This window comes from Cygnus olor, chromosome 1 (assembly GCF_009769625.2).
Source record: "Cygnus olor isolate bCygOlo1 chromosome 1, bCygOlo1.pri.v2, whole genome shotgun sequence".
Taxonomy (NCBI): Eukaryota; Metazoa; Chordata; class Aves; order Anseriformes; family Anatidae; genus Cygnus; species Cygnus olor.
Window position 1 is genome coordinate 105,454,202 of NC_049169.1, and position 14,885 is coordinate 105,469,086.

At 34.6% G+C, this 14,885-nt stretch overlaps 1 protein-coding gene across 1 annotated transcript in view; it reads right to left on the bottom strand.

Annotated features, from left to right (window-relative positions):
* The window catches only part of TMPRSS15 (transmembrane serine protease 15), a 57,350-nt gene that overhangs the window by 9,881 nt on the left and 32,584 nt on the right, over positions 1-14,885 (bottom strand). The window contains exons 17-21 of the mRNA XM_040576158.1: positions 12,674-12,763; positions 11,228-11,353; positions 10,625-10,756; positions 8,165-8,275; positions 5,397-5,529 (exon numbers count right to left, since the gene is read on the bottom strand). Of these exons, the coding sequence (XP_040432092.1) occupies positions 5,397-5,529; positions 8,165-8,275; positions 10,625-10,756; positions 11,228-11,353; positions 12,674-12,763 (592 nt within the window). The remainder of the gene's footprint in view (positions 1-5,396; positions 5,530-8,164; positions 8,276-10,624; positions 10,757-11,227; positions 11,354-12,673; positions 12,764-14,885) is intronic.

The window sequence follows — 14,885 nt, forward strand, 5'->3', positions numbered from 1 at the left end:
TGTGAGATTTTGAAACTTCCATGGATTAAATACCTGGATACTTGCCTACTTTCATTCTCACACCTTCTTCTAAGATCTCTAATGCTACAATTATATTGAAATAGATAGAAATAATTATTTTAATGAAAGTAAATAGTCAATTTGTGCTTTTTGGTGCCACGCTGAATGATTTACAATACTGATTCTAAAATATATGGAGCTAAAACTTAGTATGCAAAATTGATGAGTAACAAGCTGAAGCTTGGAATATCACAGTTTTGCTGTTTTACAGGATTTAATTTCATTGCTATTTTACCTTTGTGCCTAGAGGAGAAATGAAAATATACTTTCTTTCATGAAGAATCTAATGGAATTAATGCTACCTTAGAAGTTAAGTTTCACCCCACAGATCTGTTGAAAACAAAATAACAGAATAACCTCTTCTCAAGAAGAGGTTTAGATTGGGTATTAGAAGGAATCTCTTCACAGAGGGGCTGGTCAGGCATTGGAATGGGCTGCCCAGGGAAGCAGTGGAGTCCCTATCCCTGGAGGTATTTAAGAGACATGTGGACATCACACTAAGGGGCATGATAGGACTTGGTAGGTCAGGTTGATTGTTTTATGTGGTGATCTTGAATGTCTTTTCCAACCTAAATGATTCTATGATTCTAAGATTTGTGGAATAAATCAAGGGTGTTGTGTCTTCCACTGAACAGGTTAGTTCATCTGAATTAGGCTGTACTCCTAGATTCCCTTTTCTGCAACAATGGCATTTTGAACACCAACAATTCTGTGAACTATTGGTGAGATGAAGTGTTTCGATGTTTACAACCGATATCTAGATTTTGTTCATAGCTTATTCTGCACCATATACTTTGTGATACTGCATATGACGGGCTTGGAACATATACTCCCTGGCTCTTGAGGAAACCTGGGTAAAAAAGACAGCTGAGGTCAAACTACATAATTGTTTTGGGGGTGACAGCCTGCTTCCATCTGATCTTTTAGCCATAGATATTTCAGGAGTGAAAAGACAACCATTTGTGCAGATTTAATACACAGGGAGCACCTATCAAGGCAGTATGACTTCAAGTGCACTCACTGTCCTGGGAAGTATGCAGTCTACTATTTGCCTGCAAATCTGCTGTGTGTGAAGAGTAAGATTAGGCACAGGAAAAAGAAGGTTTTCAACAGCCCTGATGTGCCACTAGGAAAGCTGTATGACATGCTCTACGGAAAAAGTCGCTATGAGAAAACCTTTGATAATTACATTTGATTCGCTTTCTTACTTTGACTTCCTGAAGTACAAACAGCTGGAGATTCCTAAATCTTATGTGACTGCAAAACCAAGCTGCTACTAATTAAGTTATTGGTAAATGATGAGTCTTAAGCATTTCTGTAAGTATAAGAATTCATGGAAATCATGCGCTTTTCCTGGAGCTTCTCAGATTAATAAGAACATGATAGTTTAGCAGGTCCAGAAACTCTGGACAGCTCTAGACAGACAGTGTCACAGCTCTTTAATTTTCATTGATTCATGGCATCGTTCAGCACAGATTAGGTGTACCCAAGATAAAATGTTCTGATAAGATTACTTCTCCTAGAACTGATTAACATTCAAAATAGAACTAGTTTTCAAATGGAGGGAATGATAATGGCATATTGTGATAACTTTTATCTCTAATCATCTAGACTCTTATCATTTCAAAAGGAGAAAAGATTAATATCATAGGCGAGATCCTAAAAGTAAGATGTATCTTGGCTTTTCACTGTGGGTCTTCCGTTAATGAAAATGATCTGTTAGAAATTTTGAAGGCTGTGACGAAAATGGCCTTTAAGAAGCTAATACAGGTGTTAAGTAGCCCTCATTCCATTCAACATGTTCACTAGCCAAAACTCACAGAAGAATACTGGTTAAATTTCTTACACACAGATATACAGCATTATTTAAGGTTTCAGTCTCTAATTCTGTCTCAGATGTGTTCAGTAACAATAAGCACTATATTGACTGTTAAGAAAGATTCAGATAAAATGGTACATTTCAGAAAAACTATTCAGAATAAGGATAAGAGTGCCATTTGCCCAATAGATTCCTTTTTACTATTTACAATTCCTTTTACTACCTAAAAAAATCCACACACTTATTTGAAAAAAAAAATATATATATATATATATTCACACATTTTGTAATTCATTGTTTAGTTTTCAGGCTGCAAGGATGTTTGCAGTTTGTTTAATTTGTGTTTAAGCCACAGGGGAGTGTTTCTGCTTTGTCCAATGATTTTATGAGAAACAGGAGAACAACAACCACTAAAGAATAGTAGCAAATTGCAAACAATGAACACATTCTTTGGCATAAAAAAAAAAAAATCTTTGTTCATGTGTGAATTCATATGGAGAGCAGCTATTTTCTAAATGCTTGTGTACGCACAATTTCTTTGTAAGAAAATATGCAAATGGTAAATAAAAATAACCTCTCAATGCTTCCTGGATTTGAAAAGATGTTTAAACTAAAGGGTTTAAATGAGGCTAGTGCCTAGCTTGTCTGTGTACTAGTACAAGTTAGTGTACTAGCAGTGTCTGATCCCAAGTGAAACTGTGGACCTAAAAATCAAAAAAAAAAATCCATCAAGACTCCTCCTATGGCTTTCAGGTCAAAGTGCACATTATTACTTGTTGACAATTGACATGACATTAAGTCTACCACTGAGTTATTAGGACTGCCCTAATTCTGGTCCTCAATGCTGCAAAACAGTCTCAACACATGGAGAAACAGGTTCTTTGCTACATCTAGTACATTACTCATAGTGGCTCTACAGCAGGCTCTTGCCACGCTGGAAGGCCTAGGTCTGACAGTCAAAAACAGGATTTTGTCAGGTATTTCAAGGAGTTAGGCATGCAGCTACTACCTACCATTCATTAGTGGAGTAAATGAAAATATAACTGACCTGGGAATCTCAAAAAAGAAATCATATTCCAGTTAACTCATTTCCTTCTCAAGAATTTTGTGAGTTCAGGAACAAAACAGACTGCAGGGTTGAGAACAAATTCTAAATTCCTTGTTGGACTTTTGGTTACAGCAAAACTGCAAGGTTTGACCCCATTCCTGGGTAAAATTCAGTAAAAACCCATCTGGCTCTGGTCCCAAAGAAACAAATGTGTTTGAAACCAGAAGAGTGGTCAAAAGCTCAATGTATTGTTTGATGGCTCAAAGAAAAGAGATGCTAACAATACTGAGATTTAACATCATCATCAGATACACATGAAGTGTAGGCTGAGTAAAGGATTCTTGTTCAGGTTTCTCAGTTCCACCAATTTGTGTATCTTGCACTCTGGACTCATTCAGAATATAGGTTAGGCAAATAATTTGCAACCATTTTGTAGATGAACACACAGGCATCCCTCCAGATTTGCTTATTTGGCACATATCACAAACATGACAGTCACATACTTGAAAAATGGAAGCAAAAAGATTCTGCTGTGTGATTTATCAGAATCTGTGTGGAACACTGCACCTTCTAGCTCAGCTACATAAACAATCAGGATATGCTGCAGGACTCTCATGGTTTCCTTTTCACAAATTAAAGAAGAAACGACACTAGAAAATGTATAACCAATTAACAGCAAAAGTAAATCATCCCAGATGAACTTTAGCCTCTTCCTCTGATAATGCATGATTCTAGGTAGTTATTTCAGTATAGCAGCATGAGCTATAGCCTATCCAAGACCTGTTATTAGAACCATCCATTTACTAACAAATACAGTGCCAGTTATCAACAAATATGCTGCTACAGGGAGATGCAAAGAACACAGAAATAGCTTGATGCTTAATGGATTTCTATATACGTATGATAATTTTATCCTGTTCTGCAGGATTTGTAACAGAAAATGTACCCAAGATACCAGAATGTGATACAATTTCAGTTTAAAAATACTATATATATATTAAACAATGGGAATAAACTGAACAATGGATTTAAAAAGAACTAATTAGGAAACTTAATAGGATTTTTTTCTTTTTAACAAGTGTATTTGACTCTATTATGCAGACAAACTCTGAAATATATTGCCATAGAATGGTATGGAGACAAAAGAATAAGTAATTTTTAAAAGCTAATAGAAAATACCATGGAAGACAAAGTTCACTGAAGCCTATCAAATATCAAAATGTAAACTAAACCATTACACCACAAAACGACCAGTGTCCAGAAGTTATGGAGGAAAAGGAGGCAGGAGCAGGCAGGCAGCAAGGAAGAAGGCTACTGGCCATCGTGATGGACAAGGTTATTTGACTAGAAGAACATTTAGTCACACTCTGTATGTCCTTATATGCATGCATAAATTAGATAATTACATATACATATTACAACCAGAATTTCTGCATGCAGGTATTTGATATGTATATAAACGCAGTACCTACCCAAAAGAAATAAAAATAAAACATCACACATTCTCTCATCAGATGATTAAAAATACATTCAAACAACATTTAGCTGTTTTTCTACATCTTCCTGTGTGGTATCTAAAACTAATTTATGAGACAGGCATTTGCAGGCTTCCTACTTTGGTTAGAGACCATGATAAACTGCAAGCTAAGACTTTCATTTGGTTATTACTTGAGTGACATTCCCTAAAAACCTCAGCACTGTAGGAAAGATATTTATTATTCAATGAATGGCAGTGAAGTTCCATATAGTGTAAGTGAGGTCAGAATTCAGGCCATAAATTTTACCACAGTTGCAAAAATATGACACTTCTGCACTCGACCCTCCTCACCCCTTCCCTAGAAATTCAGCTGATCAGTAGTGACTGAAGCCAAATCCATTTTTTCAATCATACGCTTCCTTTCTCCCTCCACCCTCAACCACACCTCAGGAGAAATACAGTTTCGTAACCCAACAGCTAAGGTCTAATGATAAGTATGAAATGTACTGGGATCCTCATTGCAGGATACCCAGGTGGTTATCTTGAATTTACTTGAGATGAACATCAATATGATAGTGGAGCAGCCAAGGCTGTTGTTTTCTCCAGATTTAATCTGGAGCTATCCTCATAAAAAGTGAAGACATAAATGATGACATAAAATGATAAAAGACTAACACCGCCACATCAGTCTCACAGTGTTCTCCAATATGTATGCTCATGCCTAATCTACCATATTCAAAGTTCGCAACACTGTGATGAATGCCATCAAAACAGGCGCTGCGACACTTACAAATTTGTTGGCTGACCTCGCACTTCATTTACTATAGAAAAGTAGACTTGTTTGTTTGTTTTGTTTGTTTGTTTTGTCTTTTTTTTTTTTTTTTTAATGGTATAGACACCAGTAAAATGATGAGGAAAACACAAATACAGAGACGCAGAAAAGCTGCAAACAAGGTACAAAGACACTGAATATTCTGAATATTTTCACTCACCCTAATCCTAGCTGGTGGCAAACACTGTCTGAAATCTGCTCATTCCAATCATCTGCACATGCCAGGTGCCATGTCTTCCCAATCCTGACTTGTACCAGCCCTTTGGTGCTTAAAGAACCATTAAGCAATCTCACTGTAGACCAAAATGGATAGAAGCATTTTAGGCAGGTGGTAAAAAAAAGAACAAAATAAAAAAATAACAAAAAACAAAAACAAAACAAACAAACAAACAATAACAAAAAAAGAAAACACGAAACACAAACAATCCCCCCTCCACACAATGCAATAATATTATTGCCAGCAAAGAACAAAAGTAGTTAAGGTACATTACAGCAGTAATAAACCCAGTATGTAGAAGATGTTGTATTCCCACAGGAAGGAAATACTTTTTCCTTCTATATTTCTGTGACAGGATGTTTTCATAGCTTGTGTTTTGCAAGTCTCATGAACAGACAGTAAATAAAACATTTTCCATCTACTCTAACAACTATTTCTTCTTAGCCAGTACTACACAATTTTGAACTACTGTGGTGAGGCTTTAGCTACATGATACTCAGTAACACTGACTAGAAGTAAGGTTAAAACCAGAGCTGACAGAAAAATTGGATTTTCCAGTTATAATCGCTATGAGAACTTTCAGTGTTTGCTTTCATTGCAGCTTAAGTTAAAATAATAACAATAGTAATAAAAAAGCTCTCTGAAAACCAGTAGTTCTATCAAAGGTTTTCAAAAAAAAAAAAAATCAGAAAAAAATTTGGAAACTCTTTAAGTATGTGGTAAAAAATCTTATGCTACTGTCATGGTGACTAAGGAAGTTGGAGCAGAAGGTCAACAGAATTCCATCTATAACTCATAGGCTACAGCTGAACTTGAGACAGATAACAGTTATTGCCAGCATGAAGCAGGGAAAGCAATATAATTCATTTGCAATTTACTGGTTGCTGAAATATTGTTTTGGGGAAAATATTAGTTCTCCAGAAAACCTTTTTGCAACTAAATATTTCCATAAAGATTAACATTTATCCACTTTATTAAAAATAAATAAATAAAAATTCCTCTTTAACATGCAAAGCACATGAATGAAATAGGTGACAGACAGTGGTTAAATTAATGGTAAACATCACTCATACAAAATTTTGGAGCAGTCTTTAAAATCTCAGAATTGCTTGCACTGTGAGATTTCTCCAAATCACTTTTGACACCTTTCCTGTCTTCTACTTGAACTATAATTCCTCTTCCTTTCTCCTTATCAGATCTACATTAATCTCCAAATACACTGCTGCTAAGCAGTAAGAGACTTACTGAGCACTCAACAAGTGGTTAATTGTAATGTCATATACTTTAGAATTTTCAAAGAAAGAGATATCCTATGTCTTTTCTTTGGAGTCCCTGGGAAGTTTCATGAGTTGGAGTATTTGAAAATGGCAGTTTGTCTAGTCTAAAATGGTATATATGATAAGAAATTGAAATTGGTTTCAGGAAAATGAGCAAGTATTTTGGACACTGAAAAGACTCAATATGAGGGTGTCTAATTGAATTTGCATTTTATTTTAAAGGTTAGATTGATTCAGCCAACTTTTGGATTAAATGGGTTTTTGGAAGCAATTCTCCCTATCCCTTAATGTGAGGTAATTGGTTATGAAGAAATAGACAATCTATGGCAAAATAAATCTTTGGGAAAATGTACATAATGTTAATTTAGGTGATGGTTACCTTGTTCAGATCTTCTTTAGCAATGGCTAAGAAGAAGCTGAAGTGAATTTTATTTTGTGCATTTTCAAAGGCAGAAAAACAGCTAATTGCATTAATGTGAACACTGACACTGCACTTTCAGACATTATATACATATACATCCATATAAAAGATGTTGAAATTAATGAGAACTGTCAGCATATATCCAATGATATATCTGAACCCTAGAAGTCCTTCTTAAAACAACGGAAAATGATGATATATTGAGCTTAAAAGTACGCTTTTAACTCTCCCATTAGTGTTTCATAATACATTGTCAGAACAGCACTTTGTCAGACACAGCAATGTGATTTCTGTGCTAGGCCCAATGTAGTTTTAACAACAGTTTTACACTGAAGTTGTTGTTTAGGGAACATTCTTTCCATGTTATGCAAAATGAAACCATATGTCGTACACCTAAATTTTGGAAAGAACCATTTTATCAGATGATTAAGCAATTGCAGCTATCAATTTTCTTGTAGGAGCCTGCACATCCACTGAGAGCAACAGATGCCACTTTTTCATTTGTGCCACACCTTCATCCTATGGCAATGCCAGCATGAGGTGGAGTCTAGGCAGGCTGGGGGGTGCTCTGTGCCACAGTTTGGCTTCCCACTATTTGACAGTTTCTCTCAGGAAGACTTCTTAAACTCTATCACACACTACAGCATTTATACTGCTATGAAACTGAAATTAATAACAGGAAAAAATACAAAATTTTGGAAATATGATATGGATACAGAACGAGAGCATATAACGAGTTTTCATTTTATTTTGAGGACACTGTAAATAGTCATAGTTTTAAGTACAGAGTAACTTACTACCTTTCCTAGAGACTTACACAAGATTACATGCATTGTCTCAGAAATGTGACTTTGCTTTTCTGTCCATGACAAAGTCAGATATTGCCGTGTAAATCTGCATGGCTTGCATGCAGCTCCTGCAGTTTACACTAGCTAAGGTTCTGTGTCTGTTTGCCTATGAAATTCATACCAAATATTCATGCATTCCTTCTCTACGTATGAAATAAAACTTACTGCACTTCGCTTCATCAGAGCCATCTTCACACTGAGGTAGGTTATCACAAAGGTTATGCAATGGTATACACTCTCCACTACGACACTGATATTCCTCGAGTGTACAAGGTCCTGAAGGAGAACATGAAATGAAAATGAAACCACAATTATTGGAAAGGTAAAACTGTAAACATCAGTTTGGTGGAGATCATCCAGTTTACCTGACAATAAAATTGGGTGGATAGTATACAGGATTTTTTCCTAATGCCTTCCACTTATGATTTCCCTTTACTTTCCCTTTTCTTTCCTTTTTTTTTTTTTTTCTTTTCAAAATAATGATGATTTTCAGATAAATAAAAGCTAATTAAGTATAAAATCAGTGGTATTACACCTTACAGTTTCTGCTAAAGTTAGCATTGCTCGGTTACTAGTGTTCTTCTGCTGCACAAATGAATCTTTGGGGTGGATAAGAAAAATCAAATCCTGATTAAATCCTGTTGAAAGCGACTAATAATGTCAAATTTTGTATGTCAACACTTTCACAGAAGTTTAGTGGCTTTAAAGTGTGTCAAGTCAAATGTGCAAGTAAAGAGGCATTGACAGCCAAGAGTCTCCTTTCAAAACCTAGCTGGGAGGAAAGGGGAGACAAAAGGAATAGAAATGAATGAGGAAAACATTCACAAAAATAGGATTAATCCACTTCAGTATCAGTTATGTAAAAAATGTAGATCACATATAGAATAAATATAAAGGTGTAATCCTTGCTGTGTGGGGACCAGTGGATTTAATCGCACCATTTGTTATATCTTAAATCTTATTTAAGGCAAGACAATTGCTCTCCTCCTAAATTTTTAATATCCATATAAAAAGATTAATTTATCAGCCAGTATGGCCTGTTATCTAACATGGACGTAAAAGAGTATGATTTTTGTAATTCCTGAACCAGATTTTCACACATTCACTGGCCACAACTGATGCCAGATTTTCCACAGAACTTACTTCCTACTTACACAGCTAGATGAAGATAAGATTTTCAAATATGCTTTTCTTATTATATTGTATACCATCAAAAATTATTTATTGTAAAATTATTCTTCATTATGAAAATTTTAGTATTTCATGGAAAAATAAAATGTGAAGAAAAATCTTCTTTACTTACAAAATTTGCTTATTTACTTACAATATGGTATTAGTCTGTGTCCTTTGGCTGCAAAGATCGTGAATAAGCTTAACTCTTCTGCAATTGACAACCTTTTAATATATTTAACCAGACCTGGCAATGGCCACTTTGAGAACTCTGCCTTTATAAGCATAATAATTTATTTTACAACAAAACATGGGCAAAGCTTCATCTTTACTGAACCAGTTAAAAAATAGTCATAGTGTTGTTGAGCTGAACAAATGTGATAGATAAGGAAGAAAAAGAAGCAGTAAAATGGTCATGTGCCCATATAAACCTGCCTGTCAGTCTTGCACAAGGTGAGTTGATTTACCAACAGTAAATCAATGGTTATGATTTGTCAGAGATAAAAAAATATACATATATCACTATTACTGTAAATCTATATAAAAAAGCTGACTTTATGATATTAAAAGAAAGCAAAAGAGTGTAGATTCTTGTTGACTTTCTGTTCATGCAAGTGAATGAGACTGCACACATCTCTGAACACATACTGCTTCTCCATTCTCTCTTTTCTGTTGTCAGACTTCCACAAAGTAATACAAAGCCTTTAATTATTTTCAATAAGGTTTGACCTAGAGTTAGTGTAAGGATTTGTCCTGTTAAGCACATTGCTATTCCATACACATATATTCCACATTTGGCTCCAGTTTGCATGTTTTTGTAGAGATGATTGCTGTATTATGCAGGTGACAATTCCAGCTGCAGTTCCCAGCACAAACATGACTCTTTCAGCAGGAAACTGACTGGGATCAGATACACTGCCGTCTAAACACGTAAAAGTAATTCTTCCTAAATCTTTCATACATTAAGGATCAAATTTTTAAAGCTGCAAGAAAGACCATATTTCAAACTCTAATCTGAGTTACCATATGCATTTTGTTCTTCTAGTGTGATTGATAACAAGTATTTTACAAATGCATTTAAGCACACATTAATGACACCACCAAATGAGTGACAAAATGATGTTCTTTCTCGAGAGTTTGTATAAATAATAGTTCATATTTGCCCTCTTAGCATTTAGATGGTTCACTGGTCAAAATACTGAGTCACTTTTTCCCATACTATTGAACTGAGTTGCAGACGGTACTGACATCAGCCAACCGGGTACTTTGTAAAGTAACAAAAATGTCACATTTCCTGCTAGAAAACATAAAGTGCAAATGAGTAACTGTTAGTCTTTTTAACTTTTTGATATTTCTGTTGATTAAGGACTGAGAGTCACCTCCTACTCTCCACTTTTCCTCAAATGTATTTGAGCTTTGGTATAACCTCTTAAAGACATGAGATTGTACACTGACCTAGACGATAGCCAGTAGTGAAGTTTGCAAGAAATCCTTTCTTTGTTACAGTCGTGTCCGTAAAAAGGATTACTGTCATCTGGTTTGTTGTAGAGAAGACATCTGGCAATGGGCCTTGTCCTGTATAGACAGCTACTCTCCAGGAGAACATGAATACATTTAGGTTATTTTGATCTTATTTATTTCAAAATGTTTTAGGATTCAATGCAAATATTGCTACCACATGAGTACAGTTATTTCTTAAAGACTTACTGCTATCAGATTGAGATGCCCAAAGCTCAACCCCAAATTTGATATATCAGTATAGAAAATAAAGTTTGACCAACACATGAATATTGTTCTGTTTCTGCACATACATAAGCAGTCTTATTTATTGAGAAGTTAATTTCTTTTGGATTTTATGGAAAGCTGAGTGTGTGCAAACATTTGGGAAACATGATGTCACATACTGTATGTTTCCTTGAGTTTTCCTGCTAATTTATAAGATGTATAAATCTGAAGAAATGTAAAAGAAAGAGAGAATTGATTTCCTTTACATCAGATCAATCAGTTTGCTCCAGTAGCCTAATTGCATTCATTTTACTACCCAGCAGTTTTACTTGCCCAAAAGTGAAGAATTTGGTCCTCTGCCATCTCTGACTTCAACTATATCATAAATATATTCCACATCAAAAACCTGAAAATGAAGTTGAATGTTCTTCCCTATTTCGGCATTTAAGTACCATACACCTAGAAAACAATAACACACAAACACAAAAACCAGCTTAATGGTTGTCACATTTTCTGTGTCATTTTCACATTGAAGGAAAAAAAAGATCTCTGTTAAAATATTCAGAATTACCCACGAGATGCAGAAGTCTAAATTTCAACTTTAGAAGTGACTTAAGCTGTCCAGATCTAAAATCCCATTTACTGTGATTTTCTAAAATGCTTTCGAAAATTGGATTTATTCTTCTAAGACATAGACAATTGCGTTTATTACCATTCATGGCATCTGCTTGTTTCCCTGACATAGGAAAGGTAATTCTTTTGTAACTATGAAAACATGACAGTCTTGTCACTTAAGCCCTATGCTATTGGATAGTAAAATAATTTCTATAACCATTCACAGAAACCTGTCTCTCAAGTTAGATCTCTTTTTACAGAAGAAGCATTTGCCTCTGTTTAAACCACCTTTATTATATTTATTCTAAGTGACTGTGGATACTATGGAAATCTTGCTAAGAAAGTTAAAAATAACAAACAACACAAAACACTTTTTCTCTCTTCATAGAATGAAAAGTATTTTCTCACTAGTAACAATCGTGTCTGGGAACTTGTGAAATTAATACCTGGAAATAAGAACCATATCTCAAGTGGGACAAAAACACAAAATAACTTTTGCGATTAACATCCCAGCACAATTCTCCTGTTAAAGGTAAAGTAATAAATAATTGAAATTTAATTAAGAAGCAACAGCAAAATTCTCTTCCTTGCTTAATCCATCAACAGCACACAGCATATACCACCTTGAAACATCGTAAATCTCATTTTCTTTTCACCTTTGCCAGCTGTAGCTTCATCTAAATCAAGTAACATTAGTAGATTAATGCTGTCTTTTCACTGGTACGTTAAGAAATATTCAATAAAGATAATCCCTTGCAAAATACATACATATATAATTTCAACTTTAAAAGGTGAACTATTTATCAAAGAGGTGATGACCAAGCTACTAACCTGACAAATATGTTGAGGTGAAATGCTAAAATGTGGACTTTCACCACCTTCTCATGTGTATTGATATGAAAATATCTGACATAAAAGGCATAATGTATCTGGCCTGTCTGAAATCATTCCAAGGGATTATGCTTATCAACATCACTTTTTAATCAACTGGCATAAGAATCCCTAGCTTCTGCTAAGTGTCTTATAGACAGACTTCAATTAAAAGAGCCCAAAGTATTTAGCTTGGATCTTTTTTTTCTTTTTTTTCCTGACAACATTTGAAAGCACATTTAAAACCTTTATCCAACTAAACTTTTCCTGAAGACTTAGAAAAGAATGACTTACATGATGCTTGATTAGGATAATAGTTTGGAAAGTTTTCAGAGCTGAACGTAGTGTTTGGCTCCCAGAGTTCAACTGGTCCTCCACAGTCATCTGAAAAAGCAAACATTTCAAAACATATTTCATCTATTACTTTATTTTTGCAATCATCTGTCTACAAAGACAATTTGGAAAAAATAATTTTATGAAGAAGATATTCAATTTAACTTTACCACTGTAAGGGGCCAGCTATGGTCCTATTGTTATAAAGCTTGAACAATGAACTGTGATAAGCCGCCACTCCACTTCCCTTGGGGAAGCAAGGTGTGGAAGAGCTTTACTGTCCTTATCAGCTGCTGTGGTAGACTTGCTGACCCATACAATTCATGCCATCGGTCAGCTGTAGGTGAGACAATGCTGATTGTGAAGTGCTAGTGCCGAGGTGCACAACTGCATTCATGATGGTGTTATGAGCAGTCTTCCCCACATAGGCAGGAAAGGATATAATTTGTTTTCATTTGGTAATTACTGGTCTGCAAGCTGCACACATGACAGAAAATGTGAATAAAATGTGTATAATTTAGTAGTGTATTAACATAAAAACTAGAAAACATCTATATAAGACAGGAAGTCTCCCCATCCCCTAAATATAAGCATTCATTTATTTGGCTTGCCTTGCTTATTATCTAATTGATTTTCTTGAAGCACTGGCAGAGATACTAAAGCCCATTTTGTCATCTAGGAAATAAACTTCGTAGCAAGACCATATGGATCTATAATGGAAACCATTAGAATTTACCTGAAAGTTTCTTGGTAGCAAAATTTTTAGTTGAAAAACATTCAAAAAATTCTAAAAAATTTCTCAGGTGGAGTTTTCACCATTTTGCAGTTCATCTTGGCTAAGAAATAAAGAGCAGTTTCTTTTCTCATTCCATAAACTTATAAAATGTATTAAAAATTAACTATTGTTATTACTGCAACAATTATTGTTTAACTCATCAATTAAATATGAGACTTTCATATTAAGCTTTTATGCAAGGAGGTTTGAAACCCATATATTTCAAAACAAATATGTCTACTAGCATATCTACTATTCTTCCCGTTGGGCAAAAGGTGATGTTGTTGGTGTGAAAAATCTTTGAACTTCTATAAGGATAAATGGAATAAAAATTTCCAGTGCAATTTCAGAATATAAATTCATGGAGATGAACTGCAGATTTTGAAAGGAGGGAACTTAGAAAAACACTAAAGAGGTGTGCTCAGGTACTCAGACTTTTCCAAACATACTCTAATGCAGCATGTGAAGGCATCAGAACTGTGTGCGAATACATATATAAAGAAGTGATGTCGTATATTGTTAATGAGCCAGGCAACACTAACTAGCACACCTAGTATTTATATACTAAATGGGAGAATTGTGAAAGGGTCAATGCTTTTAAAAATTTAAGACTTTCATTTTTTTAATTTCCAGTTTAAGTGTATGCTGAACAGCCAGATGACATCTTCAATGCTTGGCCTGAAAAGATATCTTAATAGTTATCTAGATATATGACAACACCAAAATTGGCACTTACAATATCTGCCTTGGTAACTATGATGATACCTTTTACTCTAATGACAGCAAAACAATGTACAAAAGCTTGTATATATTCTGAAACAGAACATCAAAAGACTGACTACAGCGAGATTCCTAATTTTCCTATTATGTATTGTTTTTAGAAAAATGGGTCTCAACCACTCCACTAACATACAGTACATGATATGTGAGTATTTTAAGAACTTATACTGTCATTTCGATTTCATCAGGAGTCAAAAAGCTTTTAGTTAAATCTTTTTAAATAGTAAAAGTAGCCATTTGTTCTTTCCCTGAAACAACAGCTCCAGTAAAAAAAGGTCTTTATCCTAAACATGTATTTGCACTCATATATATAAACATAACATTTATATAAAAGCAAGTAGTTTAGATATGCACATGCACACATACACACACACACACACAATTAAATGTGCTGTATATACTCAATATTCTCTTTCAATATATAGTACAGAAAGGTGGCTTACATCCAGAATATATCAGCTTCATATCCCAAAATTTTACTTCATGTTAAGAAATGCTATTTATGTTATTTCAGCTGTACCATTGGAAAGAAAACTGTTTTACCACTTCAGTTGCTCTCAATTACTTGTTTCAGAAACAAACACTGCTCTTCTAACATTTCCAGGAAACAGAAATAAA